The 26,740-nt window shown below is 17.2% G+C and overlaps 1 protein-coding gene across 1 annotated transcript; it reads right to left on the reverse strand.

Annotated features, from left to right (window-relative positions):
* Window positions 1-267: 267 nt before the first annotated feature.
* Window positions 268-19,182, reverse strand: LOC135145514 (uncharacterized). Its single transcript, XM_064077636.1, has 19 exons — window positions 19,145-19,182; window positions 18,608-18,698; window positions 18,031-18,207; window positions 17,018-17,091; window positions 16,002-16,094; window positions 15,683-15,789; window positions 12,017-12,139; window positions 10,562-10,641; window positions 9,632-9,705; window positions 9,511-9,570; window positions 8,486-8,549; window positions 6,094-6,176; window positions 5,110-5,171; window positions 4,976-5,049; window positions 4,861-4,915; window positions 3,995-4,076; window positions 3,004-3,126; window positions 2,228-2,294; window positions 268-398 (listed from the first exon to the last, which is right to left on the reverse strand). Exons 2-19 carry the CDS (start codon window positions 18,687-18,689, stop codon window positions 268-270), a joined length of 1,611 nt encoding a protein of 536 aa, XP_063933706.1. The 5' UTR covers window positions 18,690-18,698; window positions 19,145-19,182.
* Window positions 19,183-26,740: the final 7,558 nt, after the last annotated feature.

A 26,740-nucleotide genomic window follows, 5' to 3' on the forward strand; every position in this document is an offset into this window, starting at 1 on the left:
TATATATTTGAGAAAACAATAAAAGTATTTTTTGATTTAGTTCTTATATTTTTCTTATTATCTACTACTAAATTTACTAAAACAAATAGTATTCTAATTAATTTTTTAATTTCACAAAAATACTTATTTTTTTTCCTAATTATTTATTTTTACTGATATTTTAATTTAAATTTAAAATTGTTATCCAAATATTTTTATATTACAATAAATATTAAAAATAAATAACAATAATAAATCACTTTTATTATTATGTTATAAAAAAATTATTTATGCACTTTTTGAAGATGTCGTAAAATATACGGAAGCAAAAAGCGCGAAAAGCACTACTAAAAAGGGCTTCAGCTTTTCATAAAAATACATTAAGGCGGCAATTTCTCCAGTCGATTGTAAAGAATAGCCTTCAAAAAATATAACGATAATAACATTAATGATAATATGTAAACGATAATTATAAATATATCAAAATAATAATGATATAAAAGTATGAGCAATAATAAAAATTAAGTCATGAACAATAAATGACATAAATATATATAAACTATAATTTATTTATAAATAAGTATCCTATTTTCAGATAACAATGAGTATATGATTCATAGTACTAATTATAAAAAGAAATTGTAACAATAATAAAAAGTAAAACGAAATAGTAATGATAAAATAATAAAATAAATACAAACTTTAGTTATAAAAAATCAAAATAGTAATAATTATTAAAATTAACAATAACTAAGAAGAAAATAATAATAATGTATATAATTCAAAACTGTAATAATAAAATAAAAATATATTAATAATAATAAATGTAAACCAAATTAATATATAAATATAGATAAAAACTATAATTTTATTTAAGAATAATCATTACTACAAAAATATTATAATAATAAGTAAACCAATAATAATAAAATAAATAGAAATAAAAAAAGGAAAAAACAATAATAATAAGTAAATTGAAATAATTTTAAAATAATAAAATAAATATAAACTTTAGTAATAAGTAAATCAAAATAATATTAATTATTTAAAATTTAAATAATATAAGTAAATAAAATTAATGCTAACAATTATAATAAATAATAATAAAATATAATAAAAATATATAAACAATATTAAATTTTAATCAATAAAAAATTTTCCCTAACGAAAAAACAGAAAAAATTGTTATGAAAAAAAAGTTTATAAAATAATGAATATCAGAAAAAGTAATGATAATAAAATGATATAAAAGTTTTCATATTAGAAAGAACAATCATAATATAAAAAAACGTTATAAAATAGTTAAAAGTTTCAGTTTGTAATATTTTGTGACTTTAACTTTTTTTTGTATGACTGAATATTTTTTGCAAATTTTTTAATGAATATAAATTTTTCATTTATAATAAATATCTTTAGTGAACTTAAAAATATTTATCAGTAATAAATAAAAATAAATTATAAATTATGTAAATTTGTGTTTAGCGCGTTAAAATTTCTGTAGCGTTTTTTATAAGTGAATTAAATAATATAAAAGTAGAAATAAATAAATTTAACTGGTAATTTTTTTTAGAATTTTTTTAGTGAATAAAAATTTATAAAGCAATAATAATAAAGAAATGACTAACAAACTATCTAACATTTTTTTAGTGAGTAAAAATTTTTTTATAGCAATAATTATATATAACTATAACTAAAAAATTAGCATTTCTTTTAGTGAATTAATATTTGATAATAACCAACTTTTATGGTAAGTAAAAATTATTAAAGCAACAATAATAAAGAAATATGGCAACAAGTTTTTTAGAATTTTTTTAGTGAATTAAGATATTTAAAATAATTATAGTAATTATTACAACTACTAATTCTTTTTGGCAATTTTTAGAGTAAAAAATTTTTAAATTAGTTATAATAATAAATATAAAACTGAAATTTTTTTAATTAAAACCTTTAAAAAGTATTCTTAAAATAATTAAATATTATTTATAATAAATATATATGAATGTTTTAAAAGATTTATTATAATAAAAAAAATATATATATTCTTAAAGGTAAATCAAAAAACTTTGTAAGTTTGTAGAATAAATAAATAAAATTTAAAAATAAATATAATTATTAAATGCATTTTAATAGTAATAAAAAGTAATATAATAACAAATATATAATTTTTAAAAGCGTTTAAATAATAAATAAAATAAAATTAATAAAGATAATCTTAAAAAGCATTTAAAACAGTAACAATAAGGAAAACCGGATCTCCATACACCTCCGTGAAGGGCGCCGTCCTTAAATAAATCCCAAAGTTGGGGGAGAATTTTCTAATAAAAATAAATAAATATATAAATAATAGATATAAAATAAAAAAAAATCATAATAATACATTTTTACATTATATATTAAAAAGTATAAAAAAATTAAAATTTGAATAATAATATTAATAATAATAAACGGCTTAAAGTAAGAATTTAAACGAGAAATAAAATAAACAATAAATATATATTAACAATATTTATACATAATAATAATTAAAAGTAAATATAATAAACTTTTTAGAACAATATAAGCAAAATAATAAATACGCGTGTAAAAACTACTTTTGATAAAATAATATTAATATTAGTTTTAAAAATGAAAATACCAAAAAGTAAAAGTAAATATGTAAACTTTTTATAATAAACATAAAAATAATAAAAAGTAAAAATATAAAAACTTTTTATAATAAATAAATATTAACAAAAAAAATAAATATAAATTTTTTATTGTGAAAAAAAAAAAGTAAATAAATGAACTTTTTACATTATTATAAACTTAAGAAAAACAAGTTTTAACAAAAAATAAAAATAATAATAAAATTTAAAATTTTTTATAGAAAAATAAAAAATAATATAAATATTAATAGTAAATCATATTATATAATAAAATAATAAGTAAATAAATTTTTTCGTTTATAACAAATAATATAAATATCAAATATATAATAATAATAAGTAAAAGTGAAAAAAATAAAATTTTTATATACAATAAAACCTTTGGAGAACTACAAGAGTCTTCATTGTTGATATCATTTATAAGTAAAGCGCACATGAGCGCGCTAGACGTCTCCGGCTCGAAGATTTCTATTGGCTCAAAATAGTGATAGCCGTTGTACGCCTTAAAGGTTTTAATGATTGGGTTATTTTTTGGTTTAGTTGGTAGATTTTTATTTATTATATATTACAGATTATTCTGATTTATAAATCTATTTATATTTACTTTATATTTTTGTTTAAAGTTTTTTATATTTTTTTATTTTTTATTTATATATATATATATATATAAAATTTACTTACTGTGCTTTTCAATATTTATTTATTATTATTATATATAATATAAAACTTAATTATTGTTTACTTTTTCTTCACTAATTTATAATTTAATATTTAACTTATTTTATTTATTTTCTTTTTACAATAAATCTTTTATTTTTAAAATTTAATAATAATAATAATTACAAATAAGTATACAGTTATACTAATGAATAAAAAAATAAATAATAACAAGGAGTGAAAATAACATTTTTTTTAAGTATATAATAATAATAATATAATATTTACACTAATATTATATTAATAATAATAACAAATTGATACTAATATAATAATAAAACTATAATATTAATATCAATAATAATAACTATAAGAAATTAAATAAATAATTATATATAGAAATAAAAAAAGCAAACTAAAATAATAATAAATTGATAAATAGAAATTGCAATTATTATTATTTATTATAATATTAAAATAAAAGACAATAAAATTAATAATAATAAATAAACAAATAATAAAATAAATAATAAATTATTATTAAATGCAAATAAAAATAATATTTATAAATAAATAAATAGTAAATGGTAGTACTATTATAAATACATAAATGATAATAGAATTTGTAATACTAAATAAATATTAAATAAATAATAAAATAAATAAATAAATATTTATAATAATAATTAATAAATAATTATAATAGTAGTCACCCAAGCAAACTTTCGATTATGCACCACAGAAACCGTTTTTGTGGCGGGCGCGATATTGCTAGAAACTAAGAAACCTTTTTCTCTATAAATGATAATATATAATAAATAAAAAAAAGAAAAAAAAATGAAATTATTAAAATATGTATAAAGTATATATGAAAGTAAGTAAATATAACTATATATTAAATAATGATAAATCAATAAAGAGAATAATATTTAAAAAATAATATAATAATGAAATAAAAAGATATATTATAAATAAATAATAAACTATAAAGAATAATAATAATTCAAAGAAATTAATAACATATAAATTATAATAACAGTAATAATAATATAAATATATAATAAAAATAATAGTAAATAAAAAGAAAAATAAGAAATAAAGAAAATAATAAAATAAAAATAAAATTAATAGTAATAATGAAAAAAATAATATATAATAAAAAAATAATAATAACATATAAATAAATATAATAGCAAACGATAAAGAAAATAATAACGCATAAGAATAATAATAATAGTAATAAAAATATATAATAAATAAATAATAATAACATAAAAAATAATAATACTATAAATAATAATGATATATTAAAAAAAAGTAATAATGAAATAAAGAAATGTATAATAGATAAATAATAATAATTTAGGAAATAATAATAATTAAATAAATTAAGAATAATAGTAAGTAAAGAAAATAATATTAAAAAATAATAATAGTACTGGAGAAATAAAAAATTTATAATAAATAAAGAAAATAAAATTTTATTAATAAATAAAAATGAATAAAAATAAAAATAATAATTATAAATTAATAGAAAATATATTATAAAAAAGGAAAAATTATAATAATCATAATAAACTTTGCAATAATGCTGCGCCAAAGTTGAATAGACTTTGCCAAGGCATAGTTCGGGCCTGCAGAAAAAGAGACTAATCAGGGAAAACGTATAACCACGTAGTCCAATCATTAACCACCTTGCGCCAAAACGAGACCATTTACGATGTACTCTTTTTTGCCATCCTCCGTAGTAGCAGTCGTACGAATATTTCTATGAAAATATTTATGTATAATATTATTTTTTGAAAACCGCACGGCTCATTATTTTTACCGATCAGCAAGGCGAGGGGCCAATAAGCGAAGGGGCATCATTATAGTGTTGAATATGGAAGGCTTGTATAAAAAAATATACATACAGTAATAATAATGAAAGTAATATTATTTTTTAGTATAAACTTATAATTTTTTTAATAAAATAATGTATGAAACTTACTTTATATTTAATACTTATATTAAGAAACTTTAATAATAATGATGAGGAAAGTAAAACTATCATTTGGTATAAATGATATTATTTTTCATATGAAACTTTTTAACATTTTATATTTATTAAATTAAGAAACTAATAATAATAATGAAAGTGATATTAATTTTAGTATAAATTTATATTTTTCATAAAAATATTTATGAAACTTGTTTATCTTTTTATATTAACGTTAAGAGTTATAATAATGATAATAATGAAAGTAATATTATCTCTATATATCAAAGTCGTTTTAATAAAAATCCTTTTTTGTAACTTGTTATGTCTATTATGCTAAGAAATTTAAATAATGATAATGAGAGTAATAATATTATTTAGTATAAATTAATATTTTATTAAGAAAAAATTGCATAAAACTTTTTTAACTTTTATATTTATTATTTCATTACTTTAAATAAATAATGAAAGTAATACTATTTTTAGTATATATTTATAAAATAATAATAAAAATATGAAAGAGTTTTAACCTTTTATATTTATTATATTAAGAATTTTAATAATAATAATGAGGCAAAATTATTTTTTAGTATATATATTATTAAAACTTATTCTAACTTTTAAAATTTATTATCATGATTTTTTTATATATAATAATGATGAAGGTAATGATATTTTTTTGCATATATTTATATTTTCAATAAAAATATGAAACTTTCTAACTATTTATATTTATTATACTAATAAATCTTCAAATAATAAAAGTATTAGTAATTTATATATTTTTATTACGAATAACAATTTTATAATATATTTATTAAAAAAATGCACAACTTTATAATAATTATTCACGGAGGCCTGCGCTGCTTCGTTGGGAATCAGATAGCAAAGCGTTGGCGTGTTTAGATAAGCAATTCCTGCAGGAAAAAATAAAGTTTTATAAAAAATATATATAAATAGTTAAAATAATGTATAGTATAAGAAAAAAAATTTATGAATATACAAATAAAGTAAAAAACTTTATAAAAATTTTAAAAATATACTAAAAAGTGTAATTAAGTTAAAAAAATTAAAAGAACTTTAAAAAAAAACTTCAAAGATATATAAAAGTTGTAAGATAAATATATATAATAAATTTAATGAAAAAAATAAAAAATATTAAAAGTAATGAAGAAATATAAGAAACAAATAAAAAAATTAAAAAAAAAAACTTAAAAGATAAATTGTAAAAATAACTAAACAAGAACGAAATATAATAAACTTAAATGATACAGAAAAAGTTTAAAAATAATAAGAAAATATAATAAAATTAAAAAAAATAATAAACAAACAAAAATATTAAAAAAAATAACTGAGAATAAAAAAGTTTCAAAATAATAAATAAATACAATAAAGTTAGAGAATATATAAAAAAACTTTAAAAATAAAATAACAAAGAAAACTTGAATATAAAAAAAGTGCAGGAAAAATTAAAATTAAAAAAATATTTAAAAAAAACTCAAAAGATATAAAAAAAAGTTTAAAAATAATGAAAAATATAATTCAGTGTAAAAAAAATAAAAAATTATAAAGATAAAAAAAAAATTAAAAAAAAACTTTAAGGGTATTAAAAAAGTTTTAAAAAATAAAAATAAAAGAAACTAAAGAGATGAAAAAGTGAATATAACAAAATATAATAAACTAAATTAAAAAAATTTATAAAAATTATATTTAGAGAAAAACATAAAAGTTGTAAAAAAAAAAAAAGTGAAAATAACAAATATAATAATTTGAAAAAAAATACTAAAAGAGAATAAAAAGACTTTAATAAAAAAAAACTATAAAATTGAGAAAATAGTTTTCTTATAATAAACTTTTTTATTACTCGTAAAAAAATCTTTAACTTAAAAATTATGAATTGTTGCACAATAAACTTATACATTCGTTAAAAATATTGTAATAATATAAAAAAATGCGCGTCGAAAAAAAGATGGGGCAAAAAATATCATTTAATAAAATGAAAGGTTAATAGTTTTCCTTTATAGTGAAAAGCCTATCCAAAAATCCTTAAAAAAAATACGTTATTAAGTAAATTTCCCAACAAGCAACTACAAATTCACTAAAAATTTTTATATTTAAAAGATAATACAACCATTAATTTTTGTTTTCGAGAAATGCAAATATAATAATGAAATATATATATACTAATATATAATAATTAGTATATTTAAATTTCAAAGACATTCAATAAAAATAATGAAAAAAATTAAAGTTTACTTGAATACGACAACCAATAAATTTTAGATTTAAATGCAATTAAATTAATAAAAAATACAAAAAAAATACCAACATAATAAAACCAATAATGTTTAAATTGAAGATAACCAAAAAAATTAGCGAAGTATATAAAATATCTACACGAAAATTATTCAACCAATTATTTTTAGTTATAAGAAATAATAGAAAAAAAATAATGAAAATAAAACATATTACTTTATTTTAATATGCCATAAAAATATGAAAAATAACTCTACCAATAATTAACACTTTTTAAAATATGCAAAAAAATAATGTATAAAATATGTATAAAAAAATTACAACAGTAAATAATATGAAGACTTACAAAAAACAATGAAAAGTAGAAATTTAAATATATATAACCCAACAACTATATTTATCTTACACGTGCACAATAATTAATGAAAAAAATAATACAATAGTAAAACAACAATTATTTTTCTTATTTAAGACATGCAGAAATTGAAAAAAAAGGTAAATAACGACTATACTTTGTTAAGACACGCAAAAATTAATGAAATATAAAAAATATACAACCATAAAATACAACTTGAGATTTAAGTAATAGTAAATTGCAAAAAAAAGTTAATAAAAATAATACAAATATTATATATTTTAAGACATGGACAATAATATATATACAATAAAAATAAAACCAATGACATTTAATTATACAGACTTCCAAAACATTAAGAAAAAATAATATACAAAAATAAAATTTTTTTATATAAAACAAGCACTGAAATTAATGAAATATAAAAAATATATACAATAATAATACAACCAATAATTTTAATTTTTTAGAGATTTCAAAAAATTAATAAAAATTAAAAAATTATAGGAAGAAACAAACCGACCAATGAAAATGAAACAAAATACGGCTAATAATTGCTAATTAGAAGACATGCAATAAAAATAATGAAATAATAAAATTGAAAATGCTAATTACCTTTAATTTTTCGCTTCGAGCAAACCTGCATTAAGATGGCATCCATAGCCAATGAAACGCGAACCTTTCAAGTATAAAAAAAAAACAGTAAAACTAAAAATTATTAAAAATTTATTTATAAAATTTCTTAAGTGCCACAATATTTTTAATGATTTCATTGAATATATTAAAAAATTGTGCAGATATCGTCCAATCAAATATTTGAAAATTCTTTTATTGTAATAGATATCCGTATTTTTAACAAAATTTTGTGTTTAACAATATATTTAATGAATACTCCAGAAAAAATAAGCGCAGGTAATCATCCAATCAAGTGTTAGAACGTATCATAATTTTAAAAATATATTTCATTGGAAAACAAAAAAAACTTAAGAAATAATTTTATTTAACTTTTCCCATTAATTTTAATAAATTTGCTATTAAAAAAATAATTATTGGGCCAATAATCGTCCGATCAGGTATCAAAATGAATCAATTTTTCAATAATAATTTTTAATTCTAGTGAAAATTATTTATTATGTACTTGTGTTTACAATATTTGTAACGAATTTATTAAATTAAAAAAATTGTGTAGATAACCGTCCAGTAAATTATTAGAACGTATCGTTATTTTTTAATGGCCCGTTACAATTAAATAAACTTGTAAGAAATTAATTTATTGTTTTGTGTTGTACAGTATTTTTAATGATTAAAAACAAAAAAATAAAAAAATAAAAACTGCAGAGATATTTGTCCAATCACTTATCAAAACGTAATAGATTTTTTTCTTAATGCATTTTTATACATAAAAAAAATTCTTAAGCAATAATTTTATAAAATTTTGGTACTTTTCAATATTTTTAATGAAATTACTAATAATAATAAAAAAGAATAAGAAATAATGATATAATATTTAGTATTAATGAATTTATTAAAAAAAAAACTGCAAAGATAATTGTCCAATCATTTATCAGAAATATTATACCCTTTTTATATGTATTTTTTATAGAGCAAATTAAATAGTAAATAAAAATAATGAAGAGTACATAAGCTTCCCCATCAAGGTATGCATAAGACCCAATAATAAACTCTTTATCTGGATAAACCTTTTAAAATATTCATAATAATGAACAAATAATTATAAGGAGTAATAATAGCAATAATAACTTCATTAAGCCAATTTTTAATTTCCGGCGTTTGAGTAAGCAAATCACAACCCGCTTTTTCACACAACATTTCATCTTTTTTTGTGAAAAAAAATTAGTGCCAAAACATTTTACATTAAAAATATATTTATTATAGTTAGTTTGTTAGGACTAAATAGATTTTATATTTGGGCTTCACGATTATTTGATAGTTTACTGGCTAAAACACTTTATTAAAAGTTACAGCGACAAAAAAAGTTGTACTACTCGACTAAGTTTTAATTATTCTAATAAAATATGAACTACGTTGTTCATGATTGGGGGCAACCCCAATGGCTTTTCACACTACTTTACAAGTAACTAGATTAAGCCGTTCTGGCCTATAAAGTTTCACGAAAAATAATGAGATACAAGTAGGAGAAAACTAAAATATAAAAAAGGGCAAAAATAATAGTGAATAATAAAAGTCAATAGCAACATAGTAAATCACATCTAAAAAAGTAATGAAAAACTCTATAAATAACCAACTAATTATATAATTATAATGATACAATAATAAAAGTAGGAAAAGTTTGGCGCCCAGAATAATCAAATTTTATCTTGAAAATGCAACCCCAACATGTGTTAACCAATAGCGTACAATTTATAAAATCTATAGTTTTTTTATATGAATAATTAAAATGAAAAAAAAAATTAATACAACTTGAAAGGCTTTATAAGAAAATAACTTTTTTCTATAATAATGACTTTAAAAATAAATAAAAATAGGTAACTTTTTTTATAGTAAAAGTTTATAAATATAACTTTTCTATAAATATAATTTTTTTTAAGAATATTCATAAAAATTAATGCCAATAAAGTTTTAAAAAGCAATAAAACTTATCGAAAGTATAAAAAAATTGTTATACACTTTTTATAAAGAAAAAAAAAGTTTTTCCCATAAAAGTTTTACCATTCATATCATTTTGTTCAACGGAAAGAGGAAACGTTAACGTTCCTGAAGAGGCTCTCGTTATTTCTATTAATCGTTTCCTTAAAAAATTAATTAAGTTTAGAAAAAATACAAAAAATAATAATAAAACTTTTATAACTAAAAATATATTAAAAAATAGTAATAAATAATAATTATAATGTAAAAACGGAAGATATAATAATTATTTTTATAAATATTTTTATATTTTTAAATAAAAGCACTAATAGTTGTAAAAATATATAATAAAGTAATAAAAAAAAATGTTATATTAAAAAAATATATATATAAGAAAATAACAGAGAAAAACTTTTTGAACTGATAACATATATAAATATATACTGCACATAATAATAATAGTAAAGTAAAGACAATAAAAATTATTATTATTTTGTTAATATTTTATTTAAAAGTTTTAAGTAAAGACTACAAAGTTATAATAATTAATATTTATTTTAATAAAGATCGATTTATAGTACTTTTTCACCAAAAATATATAAAAGTATTAGTTTGTTGATAAATAATAATAATAAAAAGGTAAGACTAGATAGTTGTTACTGTTCTTATTTAGTTTTAAAAAAAAAGTTTTCTAAGTTAATAAAAGAAATACTTTTATTCAAAAAATATATAAATATATTATTAATAAATAGTAATAATATAGTAAAGATAAAAATGTTATGACGACTATCTTTATGATTTTTGTTATATTTCATTATTTAATATTCTTTTTAAGTATTATTATTACTAATAAATATTTGTTTTTACAGCCTTATTATTATTTGTGAGTAATTATTATCACTATAATTATTTATATTAGAATATATTTTTATAGCTGCTGTTATTATTATTTATAATTAATTACTCATTATTATTATTTATTATTTTTTTTAATTAACTTCTTTAAGCTGATATTTATTTTAATTTCAATTATTAAATATATATATATTTATTAAGTTGTTTTGAATAATTATTTATTATTACTACTATTATTTATTAATATCTATTTTTTCTATTCAATATTATATGGCTCTTATTATTAGATTATTTATTTATATTATTATTATTATAATTAATTATTATTTATTTTTTCTATTAATTTCTTATGGCTGTTATTAATTTCTACAGAATTTATTATTTTTTATTAATATTATTTTTTCTATTATATTTTTTATAACTAGCATAATTATTATATTTAAAATTATCTGAAATTTAATATATCAGTAGATGTCATCTTTTGTTTATTGTTTTTTATTATATATTAATATTTAATTTTCCCATTATATTATTTATGGCAGTTATTATTATTATTATTACAATATATAATTTATTGTTTTTATGGATGTTGTTAGTTATTTAATAATATATTCATTTTTATAATTAATTGTTACTATTATTATTATATTATTACTTCATTATAATTACTATTAACGGGCGAACCAAGTTTCCGGCCTTTGAGAGTTTATAGCAATCACGTGAGCACCGAAACTCATAAGGGTTTTAAAAGGGCCCATCGCGCTTCCAGCGCCAAGAAGAACGAAATATTGATTGGACAAGTCGCACCTTCGTAAAATTTAAAGAAAAAATTGTATTAACAATATTAAGACTTTTCTAACTAAATAGAAATTCACACATGCAGAAAGTTAAAGGAAAAAATTTTGATATAAATTTTGGGAAGATAAATTTTTCTCAGTAAATATATTGAAATTATAAAGTTTGCAAATTCCATTAATATACTGAAACAATAAAAATAGTAAAGCAAAAAATTTTAAAGAGGGCATCACAAAAAAAATTTTTTAGGATCATTTTATTAATAATTTTTACTCAGCAAATAAGGAAAATATACAAGTTAATTATTAATTAATATTAAAAATAAAAGTAATTTATATCAGTAAAAATAATGAATTTATAAAAAAGTTGTAATATTGATTTTTCACTAAATAATATTAAAATAAATTAAAATAAGAATTATTTATTAATAATAATGGATGTATTAATTAAATGAAAAAATGAATCAATACATATAAAGATATAATAAAAATATGTTCAGTAAAAATAACGAAAACACAAAATATCAACCGAAAGAGACAAAAAATATCGAATATATAAAACTACTTGAAAGTTTAAATTTTTTTTAGTAAAAATAATGGATTCATTAAAGTCTGTAATAAATATAAGAAAATAAATTCAGCAAAAATAATGAAAACATAAAATTTTAATTGAAAGAAATAAAAAATATTAAATAAAAAAATTTCTTAAAAGTTTATATATTTTCAGTAAAAATGATAAAAAATATTTTAAAACTACTATAAATATTCAGCAAAAATAATGAAAACAAAATTTCTACCGAAAGAAATTAAAAATATCTAATATATAAAAAAATTTTTCAGTAAAAATAATGAAATTTGTAAACGTTAAAAATTATAACTAGTTACATGATTTATTATATTTGGTTATAGTTTTCGTTATACTTTTAATAAATTATTCATAAATATATGAGTTTTTACTAAATTTATTATAGAGTTACACAAATTAAATATTTTATAATATTCTTGTATGCTTTTAAAAAACTTTATAAAAGTATACGAGAATTGTGATAAGTTTCGTTAAATAAATAATTTAGTATTTTTTTAATCAAAATAAAAACAATAAAAAGGAAAACTATAAAAAATTTTTATAGACAATATTATATTGATAATAATAGTAAAAAGTAATATAAAAAATGGAAGTAGTATACAACTTAAATATTTTACGTTTATAAACAATAAAATTTTATCATAAAAAAGAAATATAAAAATGTAAATAATAATTATATAATATATAATAAATAATATAAACTTTTATTTAAAATAAATGATAAATAATAAAACTAAGATATCTAATAAATTATTAACTCTTATAAAAATTATTATAAGCAGGAATAAATATAAAATAAATATTAAACATAATAAATACTCTTATAAAAATATAATAAATAGTAATTATAAAATTATATAATATATAAAAACTTTAATAAAAATATAAAAATAAACAATAAATAATGAAAACGTTTATAAAAATGTAAAAATAAATACTAAATACTTTAAAATAATTTATATTTGAAAAAAAAAACTTTTATAAAAATATAATAATAACTATATAAAATATTTTTTATAAAAATAAAATAATAATTACAATAATTTTTTTTAATTAAATAATAACTAACAAACTTTTATAAAAATATGAAAATAAATAATAAATAAATAACTTTTATAAATAAAAAAATAATTATTATAATAATTGTAAAATAAATAATAAATAGTAAATAAAATTTATAAAAAAAAGTTATATTTAATAATAATTCTTTAAATGAATAATAAATTTAAAAAAAAATTACAAAATATATAATAAAAATTTATAATAAATATAAATAATAAGAAACTTATAAAAATTATATAGAAATATAGAAAATATAATAATATCTTAATAATAATGATATAAACAAATAACTACAATAAAATTTTTAATAATAATAATAATTTTAAAATCAATAAAAAACAATAAAACTTTTTTTAAATATAAAACGATAAATAAAAATAATAATTTAAAAGTAAATATCAAAACATGACAAAAAATTTAATAATATATAATAATAATACATTTAAATAAGTAATAAATAATAAATATTCAAAAACTTTAATAAATATCATAAAAAATAACAACTTTAAAATAAATAATAAATCATATAATAAATATTAATACTAATTCTAAAAAATAATAATAAAAATAATAAACTTTTAAAAAAATAATGAATAATAAAATAATATTAAATTATTAAAGTAGTTGTAGAAAATAAATATAATAAAAATATTAATATAAGAATTTATAATATAAAAAAAATTCTAAAGAAAATAGTAATAAAAATAATACTAGTACTTTTACAAATAAATAATAATATTTATTTACAAAAAACTCTAAAATTTAGTAGAAATGGAAATAAAATATTAATACAATAGTAATAAAAATAATGATAACCATTTTTTCATTATAACAACAGTATAATAATACTTTTATATATAAAGAAAACTTTATTATATTTCATATAAAAGTTATTATTTTAATAATATTATAACATTTTTATAAGTTTATTATCTTATTAAATATAATATATTATATAAATATAAAAATAAAATATTGTTTAAACAACTTTCATTATGATTTTTACTTATTAATAATATTTATAGGTTGTAATTTTGCTTATGAAATTTAATAAGAAAATAAAAATAAAATTTGGAAAGCTGAGCAAAGTGCAAATTTTATGAAACTTTTTAAAAAAAATTGTATAAATTTTTATGTTTATTTAAAAAATTATTATCATTATAAAAACTTTGATTTTTATAAAAAATAATAAATATTTTTAATAATAAGTAAAAGTAAAAAAGTTAAGCAAAGCTAATAATAACAAACTTTTCATAAAAATAATCTCTATAAATTTTTATATTTATTTAAATAATTATTATTATTATTAAAACTTTTATTTCTTAAAAAAAGTTATAAAAAATATTTTTGACACAAAGTAAAAGTAGAAAAAATAGCAAAGCCAAATAATAATCATAAAACTTTCCATTAAAATATCCATAAATTTTTTAAATCTTTCTGAAAAAATTATCATTACGAAAACTTTTATTTCTTCAAAAAAAGTTATGAAAGAATATTTTCAATAAAAAATAAAAAAAAAAGTTAAGCAAAGCAAAAAACTATAATAATTATTTTTAATAAAAAGTAAATAAAAGTTTTTATGTTTTTTATTTAATTAAAAATTATTAAAAAAATTTATTTTTCTTTATAATATACTATAGAAAATTAAAAAAAAGCAACATTTTTCTATAAAACTTATATAATAATAAAAAGTACTAAAGCCATTATTTTTATGATAATAAGTTATTTGTAAGCAAACCAATCATTATGCTCCAAATGTATATAAGATAATAAAGCAACCAGTCATTATGTGTCAAGTGTATACAAAAAAGCCAATCATTACGCTCCAGATATAACCAAATTTAAACATAAAAAGACAGCAACACATAGTGCTTCTTATATTTATAAATATAAGTTATATAAAGATACCATTCTTTATGCTGTACGACCATCTTCAGATAATGGCCGCAGGACGGCTCCATAGTCCCGTACTTCGTCCACTGGTCAATTTGCTCCAACAGACTTTTCCCGCGCAACTTTTCCCGCCAAACAGCAGGAAGAAAAAGTAATAAAACATTTAATGTTTAGAGTAAATAAAATAACTTAAATAAATAAAACTTGTCAAATAAAGATTTACTTTAACAAATAATAGTACGGATAATACACCAATTTTAAATATTAACATCCCATTTAGAAAAATTAATCACAAACCAACAAATCAAATATTTTTATCACAAAAAAAAGAAACCGCTTTTCCTTTGTAGGGCACCACAAGTTCATTCGTTGAAGGCTTTTCTAAACTTCCTCTAATAAATCCAGTATAAAAACTTTTATCCATCGTCTATAAAAAAGTTTTTTAAAAAAAATAATAATAAAACTAAAAAAATATAAATATTTTATAAAAAAATTATATAAAATAGATATATTTAATAAATAATTATTTTACAAAAGTTTCTTAAAAAAATGTAGATACTAAAATTTATTATCTATAAATATATATATATTTTTTATAAAAGTTAAAAAAAATTTCTTTAAAAAATATTTACTGAAAAATAAAATTAGTTTAAAAAAAAATAAACATTTTAACAAATTAACAATTTTTCTATTAAAAAATTAATATAATAAAATTAAAACGAAACTTTATGATATAAAATAAAAAAAATTTCTAAAGTGAAGCAACTATTAAAACATAAATAGTAATAAAAGTAAAATAATTTTTTTTTTCAAAAATATTTACCACAAAATATAATGACTATAAACTAAAAAAATAAATATATTATAAATGGAAAAAAAAGTTTATTGAAAAAAAATAAGCATAAAAAATTAAGTATTTCAAAAAGTTTAAAAAGAGTTTATTTATAAAAATAAACATTTAAAAAAAAAGAAAAAAAAGTCATTAAAAAAATAACAAAATGTAATAATTATTGCTATATAAAAAAAATTTTAAGTAAAAAAAGTTTATGAATATAAAAAATACTTATGTGAAATAAACATAAAATAATAAGTATTTAAAAAAGTTTAAAAGTTTATTGAAAAAAAAATACTAAAAATAAAATGAACACAAAAATGTGTATTTAAAAAAGTTTAAAAAATTTTATATATAGAAATAAATATTTAAAAAAAAAGTAAAAAAAAAGTTAAGAACTTCGTATATTCTTAAAATAATTCACAAAAATTTATTCATTTTATCACATAAAAAGTTTTTTAATGAAGTAAAAAGAAAAGATTAAAATATTTTTTTATAATAAAGCAATAAAAAAAAACCTTCATAGCAGTGTCCAATGAAATTGATTGCCCGTCTCGTATGAACTCGAAATTTTGATAGCAATAATCCAAACCTGAACAGCACCAAAAAAAAATTATTGAAGAAATTTTTTTTATGTTAAATATAACAATGAAAATGTAAATATATATTTTATTATAAATATTAAGTAAATAATTTCATTAATATTAACATAAATAAATTAACAATAATAATAATAATAAATATAAACTTTATTGATTTTTTTTATAAATATAAATAATTATTTAAGTTAAAGTATTTATACGAAGCTCTATTAATTTATAAAACATATAATAAAAATTATAAATATATAAACTTATTAATATTTGTTCCTATTAATATAAATAATAATATTGATAATATTAATATAAAAGTTGGAATTTTTTTCTAAAACAAAAAAAGGAACAGAAATATAAGATATTAACTTAATGAATAGAAGATTAATAAATAATTTTAACATTAATTATATAATAAAATAATAATGATATATAAACTTTATTAAGTATTTTTTTGTATATAAATATTATATTATTAATACAAACTGAATAATAATTATATTTATTAAATAAAAGTTATAATAATATATAAACTTTATTAATTATTTTTTTATATATAAATATTATATTATTAATACAAATTGGATAATAATTATATTTATTATTGAATAAAAGTTATAATTTTTTTAATGATTAACAAAAATCATAATAAATATATTAAAAAAAAAAATATGAACTTTATTAAGTATTTATATTATAAAATATTAAATTATAAGTAATAAAAATTTTTACCAAAAAAAAATAAAATAAATACAAACCATATTAAATATTTTTTCTAAGTATAAATATGTTTTATTATTATAAGATATAAAGTAAAGGCAATAATATTAATATAAAAGTTCATATTTATTAGAGATTACCGATAATAAATATACATATTAATAAGTTAAAAAATAATTATAATTATAATTATAAATAATTAATAAATAATAAGTTACCGGTTTGCGCTATTAATAAGGCCTCCTTCCCGCTAACGGCCGAGAGTTCTACAGACTTGAGCACGTGCTTAGCGTAGCCAAACCGCCAACACTTTTCGCCACGTGCTTTGGAGGCTTCCTGAGGGCTCATTGCTCCAATTGCTGCGCAGTACGCATTCTTCCCGGCAATTTGGGTGCCTTTATTATTATTATTATATTTTAAATAGAGACTACGCAAAATAAATGTAACTAATGAAAATGACTTGTGTAAAAAAACTTCATGTTTATTGCAAAACAGTTTTTTCCGAAGTTAAAAAAACCATTTTTTATTATAAACTCTATGTACTAAAATAAAGTTTTGTGTTACTATTTGACTCGCAAACTAATGTTGCAGAAATTAAAATTTTAATTATATAAATAATTAAAGCAAAGCGCTTAAATAACTAAAAATTTTTAAGAAGCGGATACTACTTTAGCTTAAAAAAGTGAAATGCCCAATATATTCGCAGTAATCAGATTTTTATAAATAATCTAAAGAAACTCTACAAAAAAATTGGTATTTAAGAAAAAAATATATTAAAAAAATTTGAAGATAGACTTCTTTCAGTGGCAGAAGTTTTTGGAAAAGCAATGCCACAAAATTCTAATCTCTCAGAAGCCAACGATGCTGAATACGACATGCTTTGAATCTTTATAACAAAGATTTTAAAAAGTATATTAGAATAGTGAATTAGCACATATTACATAGTAGAATAAGATAGATTAATTTAAAACAAAACTGTTTACTATATTTAAAATAAATTGAAAGATTTGAATTGATTCTAAACAAAGCAGAAACACATTTTACGAGTAAAAGAACACTCACTAAGCTTAACTGCGCAGAAAAAGATTGCGCAAATAAGTACTCCTTTATTCCATAAAAAACCTTTACATAAAAAAACTAAGAAATTTCTAAAAACTAAAAAAAACAGTTATCTTAATTAACAATGTTAACTATAGCAAAAATTAGCCTAATAAAATCTTATTTTTCTTAAAATTACTAATTGGTTTTATATATTCATAATACAGTATAGTAAAAATAAAGAGCGTTTCAACATTTTAAAAACAAACTTTTTCTATAAAAAGTTAAAATAACTTTGAAGCGAAGATCCCAGTATACGAATCTCGTGAAGGTCGCTCCAGTTTAAGTGTTTCCAAGGAGGCCAATAAAATTTATAATTTTCCCTATAACCGATAATACATGCGAAATTCTAATATCTTATCTGACTTAAACACTTTATGCCTGTTTATAATTGTATACCTATTTTACTTTAAGTATATTATCTATCGCTTATCGTTTTGGAGTAAATTCAGTGATCAAAGTTAAAAAAATATGGTAATTAAAAGTTAAAACGCATTATAATTTATTAGTATTGTTATTTTAGACTTTAAAATTTCAGTAAAGTTTAGAAATGCGCAGTATTTTACGTAATTCTTTTAAATTTGCCCACACATACCTTCCATAAAAATATCGACTTCAAATTATTAAACCAGCTTAAAAAGTTGAAGGAGCTTGTCAAGTTTCTTATAAACAATCACTTTGGCCTAACCTATGAACTCTTAGAAACTGTTACAGTAAATCTCGGGAAGAATCCATACAAGTTCGCTAACAGATAAAGCTTCCCTATAAGCGTTGCAACATCTATAATAGATGAAGATCTTTTAACGGATTTAATACATTAGCATTGCGCAATATTTAAAAAAAGTTAATTTCCGTTGCTTCCTTCATTCTTTAATTTAGTAGCTCCACTTTTAGTCAATAGTCAAAAATCTTCTAGTTTTCCAGTCTCTTTTAAAAATCTTAAAACAATTTATTGAAGTTCAAAACTAGATGTTATAGTTCTGGCAATGCAACTTTGTAGAGGCTTTAAACTTTTGATAAAAAATATATTTTTTTAATATTTTGAATTTCAATGTAAATTTTTGTATTATTCAATTTTTTATTCAATAGCAATATTATAAATATTATTTATTTTGGTTTTAGTAGTGTTAATTGTCCTGGACCTTCATTATTATAACTATTAGCTTCATAATGCTATTTTTAAAACTTCAAATCATTTCTAGATTTATTTATTTAAGTAGACTCGTATAAATTTTTTTTTATAAAGCAAATGAAAAAAGAACTCTACTTGTAGCCTTACAAACTTATTATTTAGTTTAAATATAATGGAATACATTCTTTTTTACTTTTATAATCTAAGAATCAAAATTCTCAAATGTTTATGTTATAATTTTAGTACTACTATCCCCATATTTCTTACGCTTTATTTGGTAGTTACGTAGTAGTATAAAGAATGTAGCAAGTATTAAAAAATAAAATACAAATTCCTCCACTATCAAGTATAGCCCTCCAAAAGCCTAACCTCTGTGTACATTACAAAAAATTATAAAAAGATAAAAGTAAAAGACTCGAAGGCATGTTCGTTTAACCCATATTATTGGACCGTAGTAGGACCGGAAAAGTCTATAACTACAAAATTTTTAAAAAGTTTACTGGGTGATGTGAAATGTTATTAAGGAAACTTTAATTTTTGCGAGATTACATCTTTTTAATTTCGAATTAGTTTTGAGATGATGTGTATCCGATATCACTACATTTTTCTTATGAAAAACGCCAACTTCGTGCCTGTTCATCATTTAAATTAGAAAACATGACTTGCAGCGCTACTTCCTTATAAAATTAGGCACAGTAAAAAAAGGTTACTAATAAAAAAAAAGAAACGCATAATAAAACGAAATTCATAAATTTTTAAAGCGAAAATAAACCAATTTTCAACTTTTAAGTATCTTCAAAGTTATATAATACCATTTATAATTCTAACGCAACAAAGTCAGATTATACTTATATATATAAGTTATTCAGCATTTATTTTTTTTAAGACAATCTTAATGAAGAAAGTTGAATTGCATCTGCGACCTCATTTTGTAAAACAGACCCGCTTTTTACCAAAAGATCATAGGTGCTTGCTTTAAAGATAGAATGCTATATAAATTTGTAATTTTGAGTCTTTTTTTTAAAAGTTATATAAATTAACTTTACGCTTTAAAGCAAATTATACGTTAAAATGCTTCCATTCATACTGCATTAGCATGCAAGCTATTTCAATTTCTGTTTTACTTAAAGTTAAAAGTGAAGCTTCTTACTTTCTAAGATTTCCCGTTACGTTAAAAAAGGTAAGAGCGTAACTTTTTTTCTCAATATGTGTTAATTATTGATAATTATTTTAAAGTAGTAGTTGTTCGGAATTAGCCAACTTTACTATTTACCAATTTATTATTACGAAATAATTTTATATAAGTGTTACTACCACGAAGCCAATACTATGTTGAAATTAAAAATGACTTTCTTGAGAGAGAAAAAACTAATAATGTTTCAAGTATATATATATATATTTTAAATTTTATAGGACTCCACTAATAAAATTCTTAAAAAACGGTAAGAGCACCTTTAAACCACCACCTAATATTGCTTAGTTGAAGTAACCGTTCTTGTACTTTTAAAGATGAAGCGGTAATTTATAAAAGTAAAAACTGCAAAACAAGTTTATTACTAATACAAAATTTGTTAAACCTTTAATCAAATTTAACGCATTTAATATTTTACTAATGAGGCGGTAAATATCAAAACAAGATTTGTTAATTTTTATTCAAAGTAACTGTGATTAATACTTCTAAAGATGGAGCCTTTAACTTTAAAGCAAAAGTTATTAAACTTTTTACTCAAAGTGAACGCATTTAACACTAAAGATGAAGCGGAAATTTTTAAAGCTAAAGCTACTAACTTTTAAGCAAAGTAAACGTATTTCGTACTTTCAAAGATGAAGCGGTAATCTTTAATCAAAAGTTGTTAAACTTATTAATAAGTAAGCGCCTCCAAAACTTTTAAAGATAAAGCGATTAATTTTAAAGGAAAAGTTACTAACTACTTCTAACTAAGGTAAACCTATTTAGTACTTTTAAAAATGAATCGGTAGTTTTCAAAGAAGAAACTGTTATCTTTTGTTCAAAGTAAAATCAGTTAACGCTTTTAAATATGAAGCGTTAAAGATTAAAGCAAAAGTCGTTAAACTTTTTAATAAGAGTGAACGCATATAAGACTTAAACGAAGCGGTAAATTTTAAAGCAAAAGCTACTAATTACTATTAACTAGTACTTAATACTTTTTAAGATGAAGCGGTATTAGCCAAAACAAAAAATGTTAAACTTTTTAATCAAAGTAAATATAATTAAAGCTTCTAAAGATAAAGTGGTTACGATTAAAGCAAGAAATCTTATACTTTTTATTTAAAGTAAAACTTTTTAACACTTTCAAAGTTTAAACGATAATTAGAAGCAGAAACTGAAACTTTCTATTCAAAGTAATAGTATTCAATATTTATAAAGATGAAACAAAATTATAACTTGTTAGTCTTTTGAGATTAAGTAAATTGCATTTAAAACTATTTGAGATGAATGGCTAATTTTAATAACATTTCTTTAAAAAAAATATTTTTTAAAAATATTTTAAAGACTTGTAATTTTTAAAAAAGACGGCTTCATAAAATTAAGTAATTAAACCTTAACTTTAATAATACTAATAAGGATTTTAAGAAGTCACCAAAATATAAATAATTTTTTTTTAAAAAGATATTAATATCTAAAATCACTATAAAAAAAAAGAAAATCAATTTAACTTTTCAATTATTCAAAATCTTAACAAAAGTCAAATAATTATATAATTTATTATAAAATTAAAATAAAAAACTTGAAATCGAATAAAAAATTTTATTCAGTTTTTCTTTTTTTTATAAAACTAATTTCCTCTTCTTGAATATATCTTTTGTTTTTTATGATGGATTGTTGTTCACTCAACCACTTTTGAACTTTTCTGGAAGCTTTTTCTTTGCGAATCTTTAAAGTATAAAAGTTTATTAACAAAAAAAACCAAATAAAAAATAAAAAGTTCAATTCTCTTAATAATTTTAAAATAAAATAAATTGCATTTTTTTAACTTCAAAAAACAATAAAAAATATAAAAATAAAATAAAAGTTAAAAAGAAATTTAAATAAAATAGTTTAATTTTATTATAAATAATTCAGAATAAAAGTTTATATAAAGTTAACTTAATACAAAAAAATGAATAATAGAAGCTAATTAGAAGTTTTTTCTTAATAAAATTTAAAAAAAAATTAAAATTTTTTTTTTATTTTAAAATATTTTCATAAAATATATATAATAATAATAAATATACAGTTTACATATAATAAATAAATAATAATAACAAGTAATAAAACTTATGCATATATATAATTTTATATAAAAAAAAATTATTTATTTTGAAATTATAATAAAAAATGTTTTAATATAAAATAAAAAAAATTTATAATAAAAACTAAAAATTATTTAAATAATAAAAAATAATAACCTTTAAAAAAAATATTATAAAAGTTATAAAGAAAATATATTTAATAATAAACAAATAAAAAATTAACATTTCAAAAATTGTAATAAAAAATTATATAAAATAAAAAAATAAACAAATAAGTTTTAATACTAAAACTTTAATAGAAAGTAAAAACTTTTTTTTTGTATAAAATTTATAGTATTATTAATAATAAAAGTATAATAAGTTAATAAAAAGTTAATATAAAAATAAATATTTTTTATAAAAAAGAAAAAAAAATAATTGAACAATACATATTAAAAAGATATATAATAAACGCTATATAAATAAAAATAAAGAAAAAAAGTCAACATTTATAAAAACAATGAAAATTATAAGTTAATAAAAATTGACATCATAAATATATAAAATTAATGATAAAAATAAATAACGGAAGTTTTATTTTCAAAACTATAGTATAAAAAAAAACTTTTATAATGAAATATATAATTATAATAATAACAATAATAATAAAATATAACATGTAAAAAAAAATTGACTTAAAAATATTAAAAAATATAATAATTAAACAATATAAGTATAATAAAAGTTATATGATAAAATAATAATAATAATTGATTTTTATAATAACTTTATTAAAAAATATTATTAAGTTTATAATAAAAAATAATCACTTCAAAAATAATATGAATACTTTTTAAAACTAATAAATATATATAAATATAAAAGCTAATAATAAATATAAACTAAGAAAGTTTTATTATTATTATAATAAAAATAGAATCTTTATTATAAATTATATTGTAATAATAATTTTGTAAGAAGTAAAATAAAATTAATATAAAGAATATATAATGAAATAATAAAAATAATTGAATTTTATATAAAAAGTAATAAAAAAAAGTTAATAAAATATAAGGAAGTTATCACTTTATATAAAGTATATAAAATATGTTATTACAATAATAATAAGTAATAATAAAATAGTGAATAATATATAGTAATAGTAAAAATTATACAATTTTTAAGTAAAAAAACATTATATAACAAAAAAAAATAAAAAAATATAAAAAAAGTTAATAAGTTTCAAAATATATAATAACAAAAATAATAAAATAAGAATAAAATTTCAATAAATATAATAAAAACTATAATTTCTTAATAGTTTTAATATAAATTTTAATAAAGCACGTAAAAAAGTTATTCACAAGATTAAATTTTTAAAATTGTTTATACCAATTTATCTTTTTCAAGAGTTTACTAAGCAAAACATAAGCAAACTTTTACTATTTTTATTTTCTTTATTTTTTATTATATATAAAAATTAATGAAACTTTTAATAAATATTAAAAATTTAATAAGTTTTATTTTTGACCAAAAGTGATAAATAAACTTTAACTATTTATTTTTATCTACTTGACAAAAATTTAAACAAAAAAATATATTGAAAGTATTTGAAAAAATATATATAAAAGTAATCTTTTTTTAATAAAACTTTAAATAATAGAAAAAATTTTATATTTATAATAAAATTAAAATAAACTTTTACTATTTATTTTTTAAAATTTTTTATTACATCAGAAAAAATATTATTATAATATCAAATAAATAAATATTTAAAGTTTTATTATTATAGTGATATGAAAATAAAGTTTTTCCATATATTATAAAAAATTTATCTTTTTACGATAAAACTTTTAATAATAATAAATAAATACATACTAAAGGTTTACTTTATTAGTACAAGGAAATAAATTTTTTATATTTATTTTTTTAAAATAAATATATATTAAAGAATAATTATCAAAAAAGTCTTTTCTAATAAAACTTTTAATAAAATATAAAATTCTTGTAATTATAGTAAAATTAAGATAAACTTATTAATTATTCTTATTATAAACTTTTTTATAACTGTATATGAGCACTATAAAAAAAAAGTAGTCTTTTCTAATAAACCTTTAAGTGAAATATAAAAAGTTTTATATCCAAAGTCAATATACTTTTACTATTTTTTATAACTTATAAAAACTAAATAAAAGCCTTTTCATACTTTCCATTTATTTATATTTTTTACAACTTTTTTATAACTTTTATATATTTATAAAAAATTTTTAATAATCTTTTTTATTTTTTTCCTTGTTGTTATTATTCTTAAATACTTTAATCTATTACCATTTTTATCAATTATATAAAAATATACAAAAATAAAGTATATTTAAAGCTACAGAAATATATAGCATAACAATCGAAATAATATAAAAAGTAAAATCCACTTGTTCAAGGGAGGCTGCCAGCTCTTTAGACTGCAATGATTTCTTAGGGGTCGATTCGTAAAGACTTTTGAGATTCTCCTTTTGATTTTCTACAAAACAATGCAAAAAGCATTACGGCTTAAGTAGAAAAATAGTGAATTCTTTTTTATAATAATTAAAATATCTACAAATAAGGCTCTTCTTACAATATAATACAAAAATAATTATTGTTGTAAAAGAAAAATAGTGATATAGTTTTGTAAAATAAAATATCGCAAAACATGTTAGGGCCGTTGTATAAAAGCAATGAAACTTTTTTTATTAATAAAATATCTACAAAATGATACGAAAATATTACGACTGTAGTAGAAAAGTAGTGAATTTTTTATAATTATATATGAAATATCTACAAATTGATATGAAAAGTACTACTGCTGTAGTAGAAAAATAATTAATTATTTTTACTATATATAAAATAAACACAAGAAATACAAGGTATTATAGCAGAAAGAGAACAATAACGAAAAAAAATTTCAATAAATATTTACAAAAATTACAGAAAGCGTTTTACGGCCGTAGTAGAAAAATTGTGCAAAACTTTTAAAAACACTTAAGATAACTACAAAAGGTAACGCAGGGTTTAAAAGGTAAATTCTATACTTTTAAAAAGTTTTGTTACAAGAAAAATAACTTTTTTTACTTTGTTATATTTATAAAGAATTTTTTGTTATAGATAATAATGATACTATAAAAAAAACGTGGCAAAAGTAAAGTTTTCTATTCCAGAAATACATATAAGCTAATTACATGAAAGTGCTGGTTTATAAAAATAATTTTAAAAAACTTTTTTATACAAGACATATATAAAAAAGCGCTTCTTATAATTTAATACCTAAATACATAAAAGTATTACAACTGTACTAAAAGAAATTTAAACTACAACTAATTTTTACTTTTAATAAAAAATTTTACTTTATTGTACGATAAACAAAATAAATAAAGAAAAACCTTTATTAAAATATTTTTTTTGTAAAATAATTTTATTGTTACTTCAAA

The sequence above is a fragment of the Zophobas morio genome, unplaced genomic scaffold (assembly GCF_036711695.1).
Source record: "Zophobas morio isolate AGI-343-1 ecotype UQ-CSIRO unplaced genomic scaffold, CSIRO_AGI_Zmor_V1 ptg000155l, whole genome shotgun sequence".
Taxonomy (NCBI): Eukaryota; Metazoa; Arthropoda; class Insecta; order Coleoptera; family Tenebrionidae; genus Zophobas; species Zophobas morio.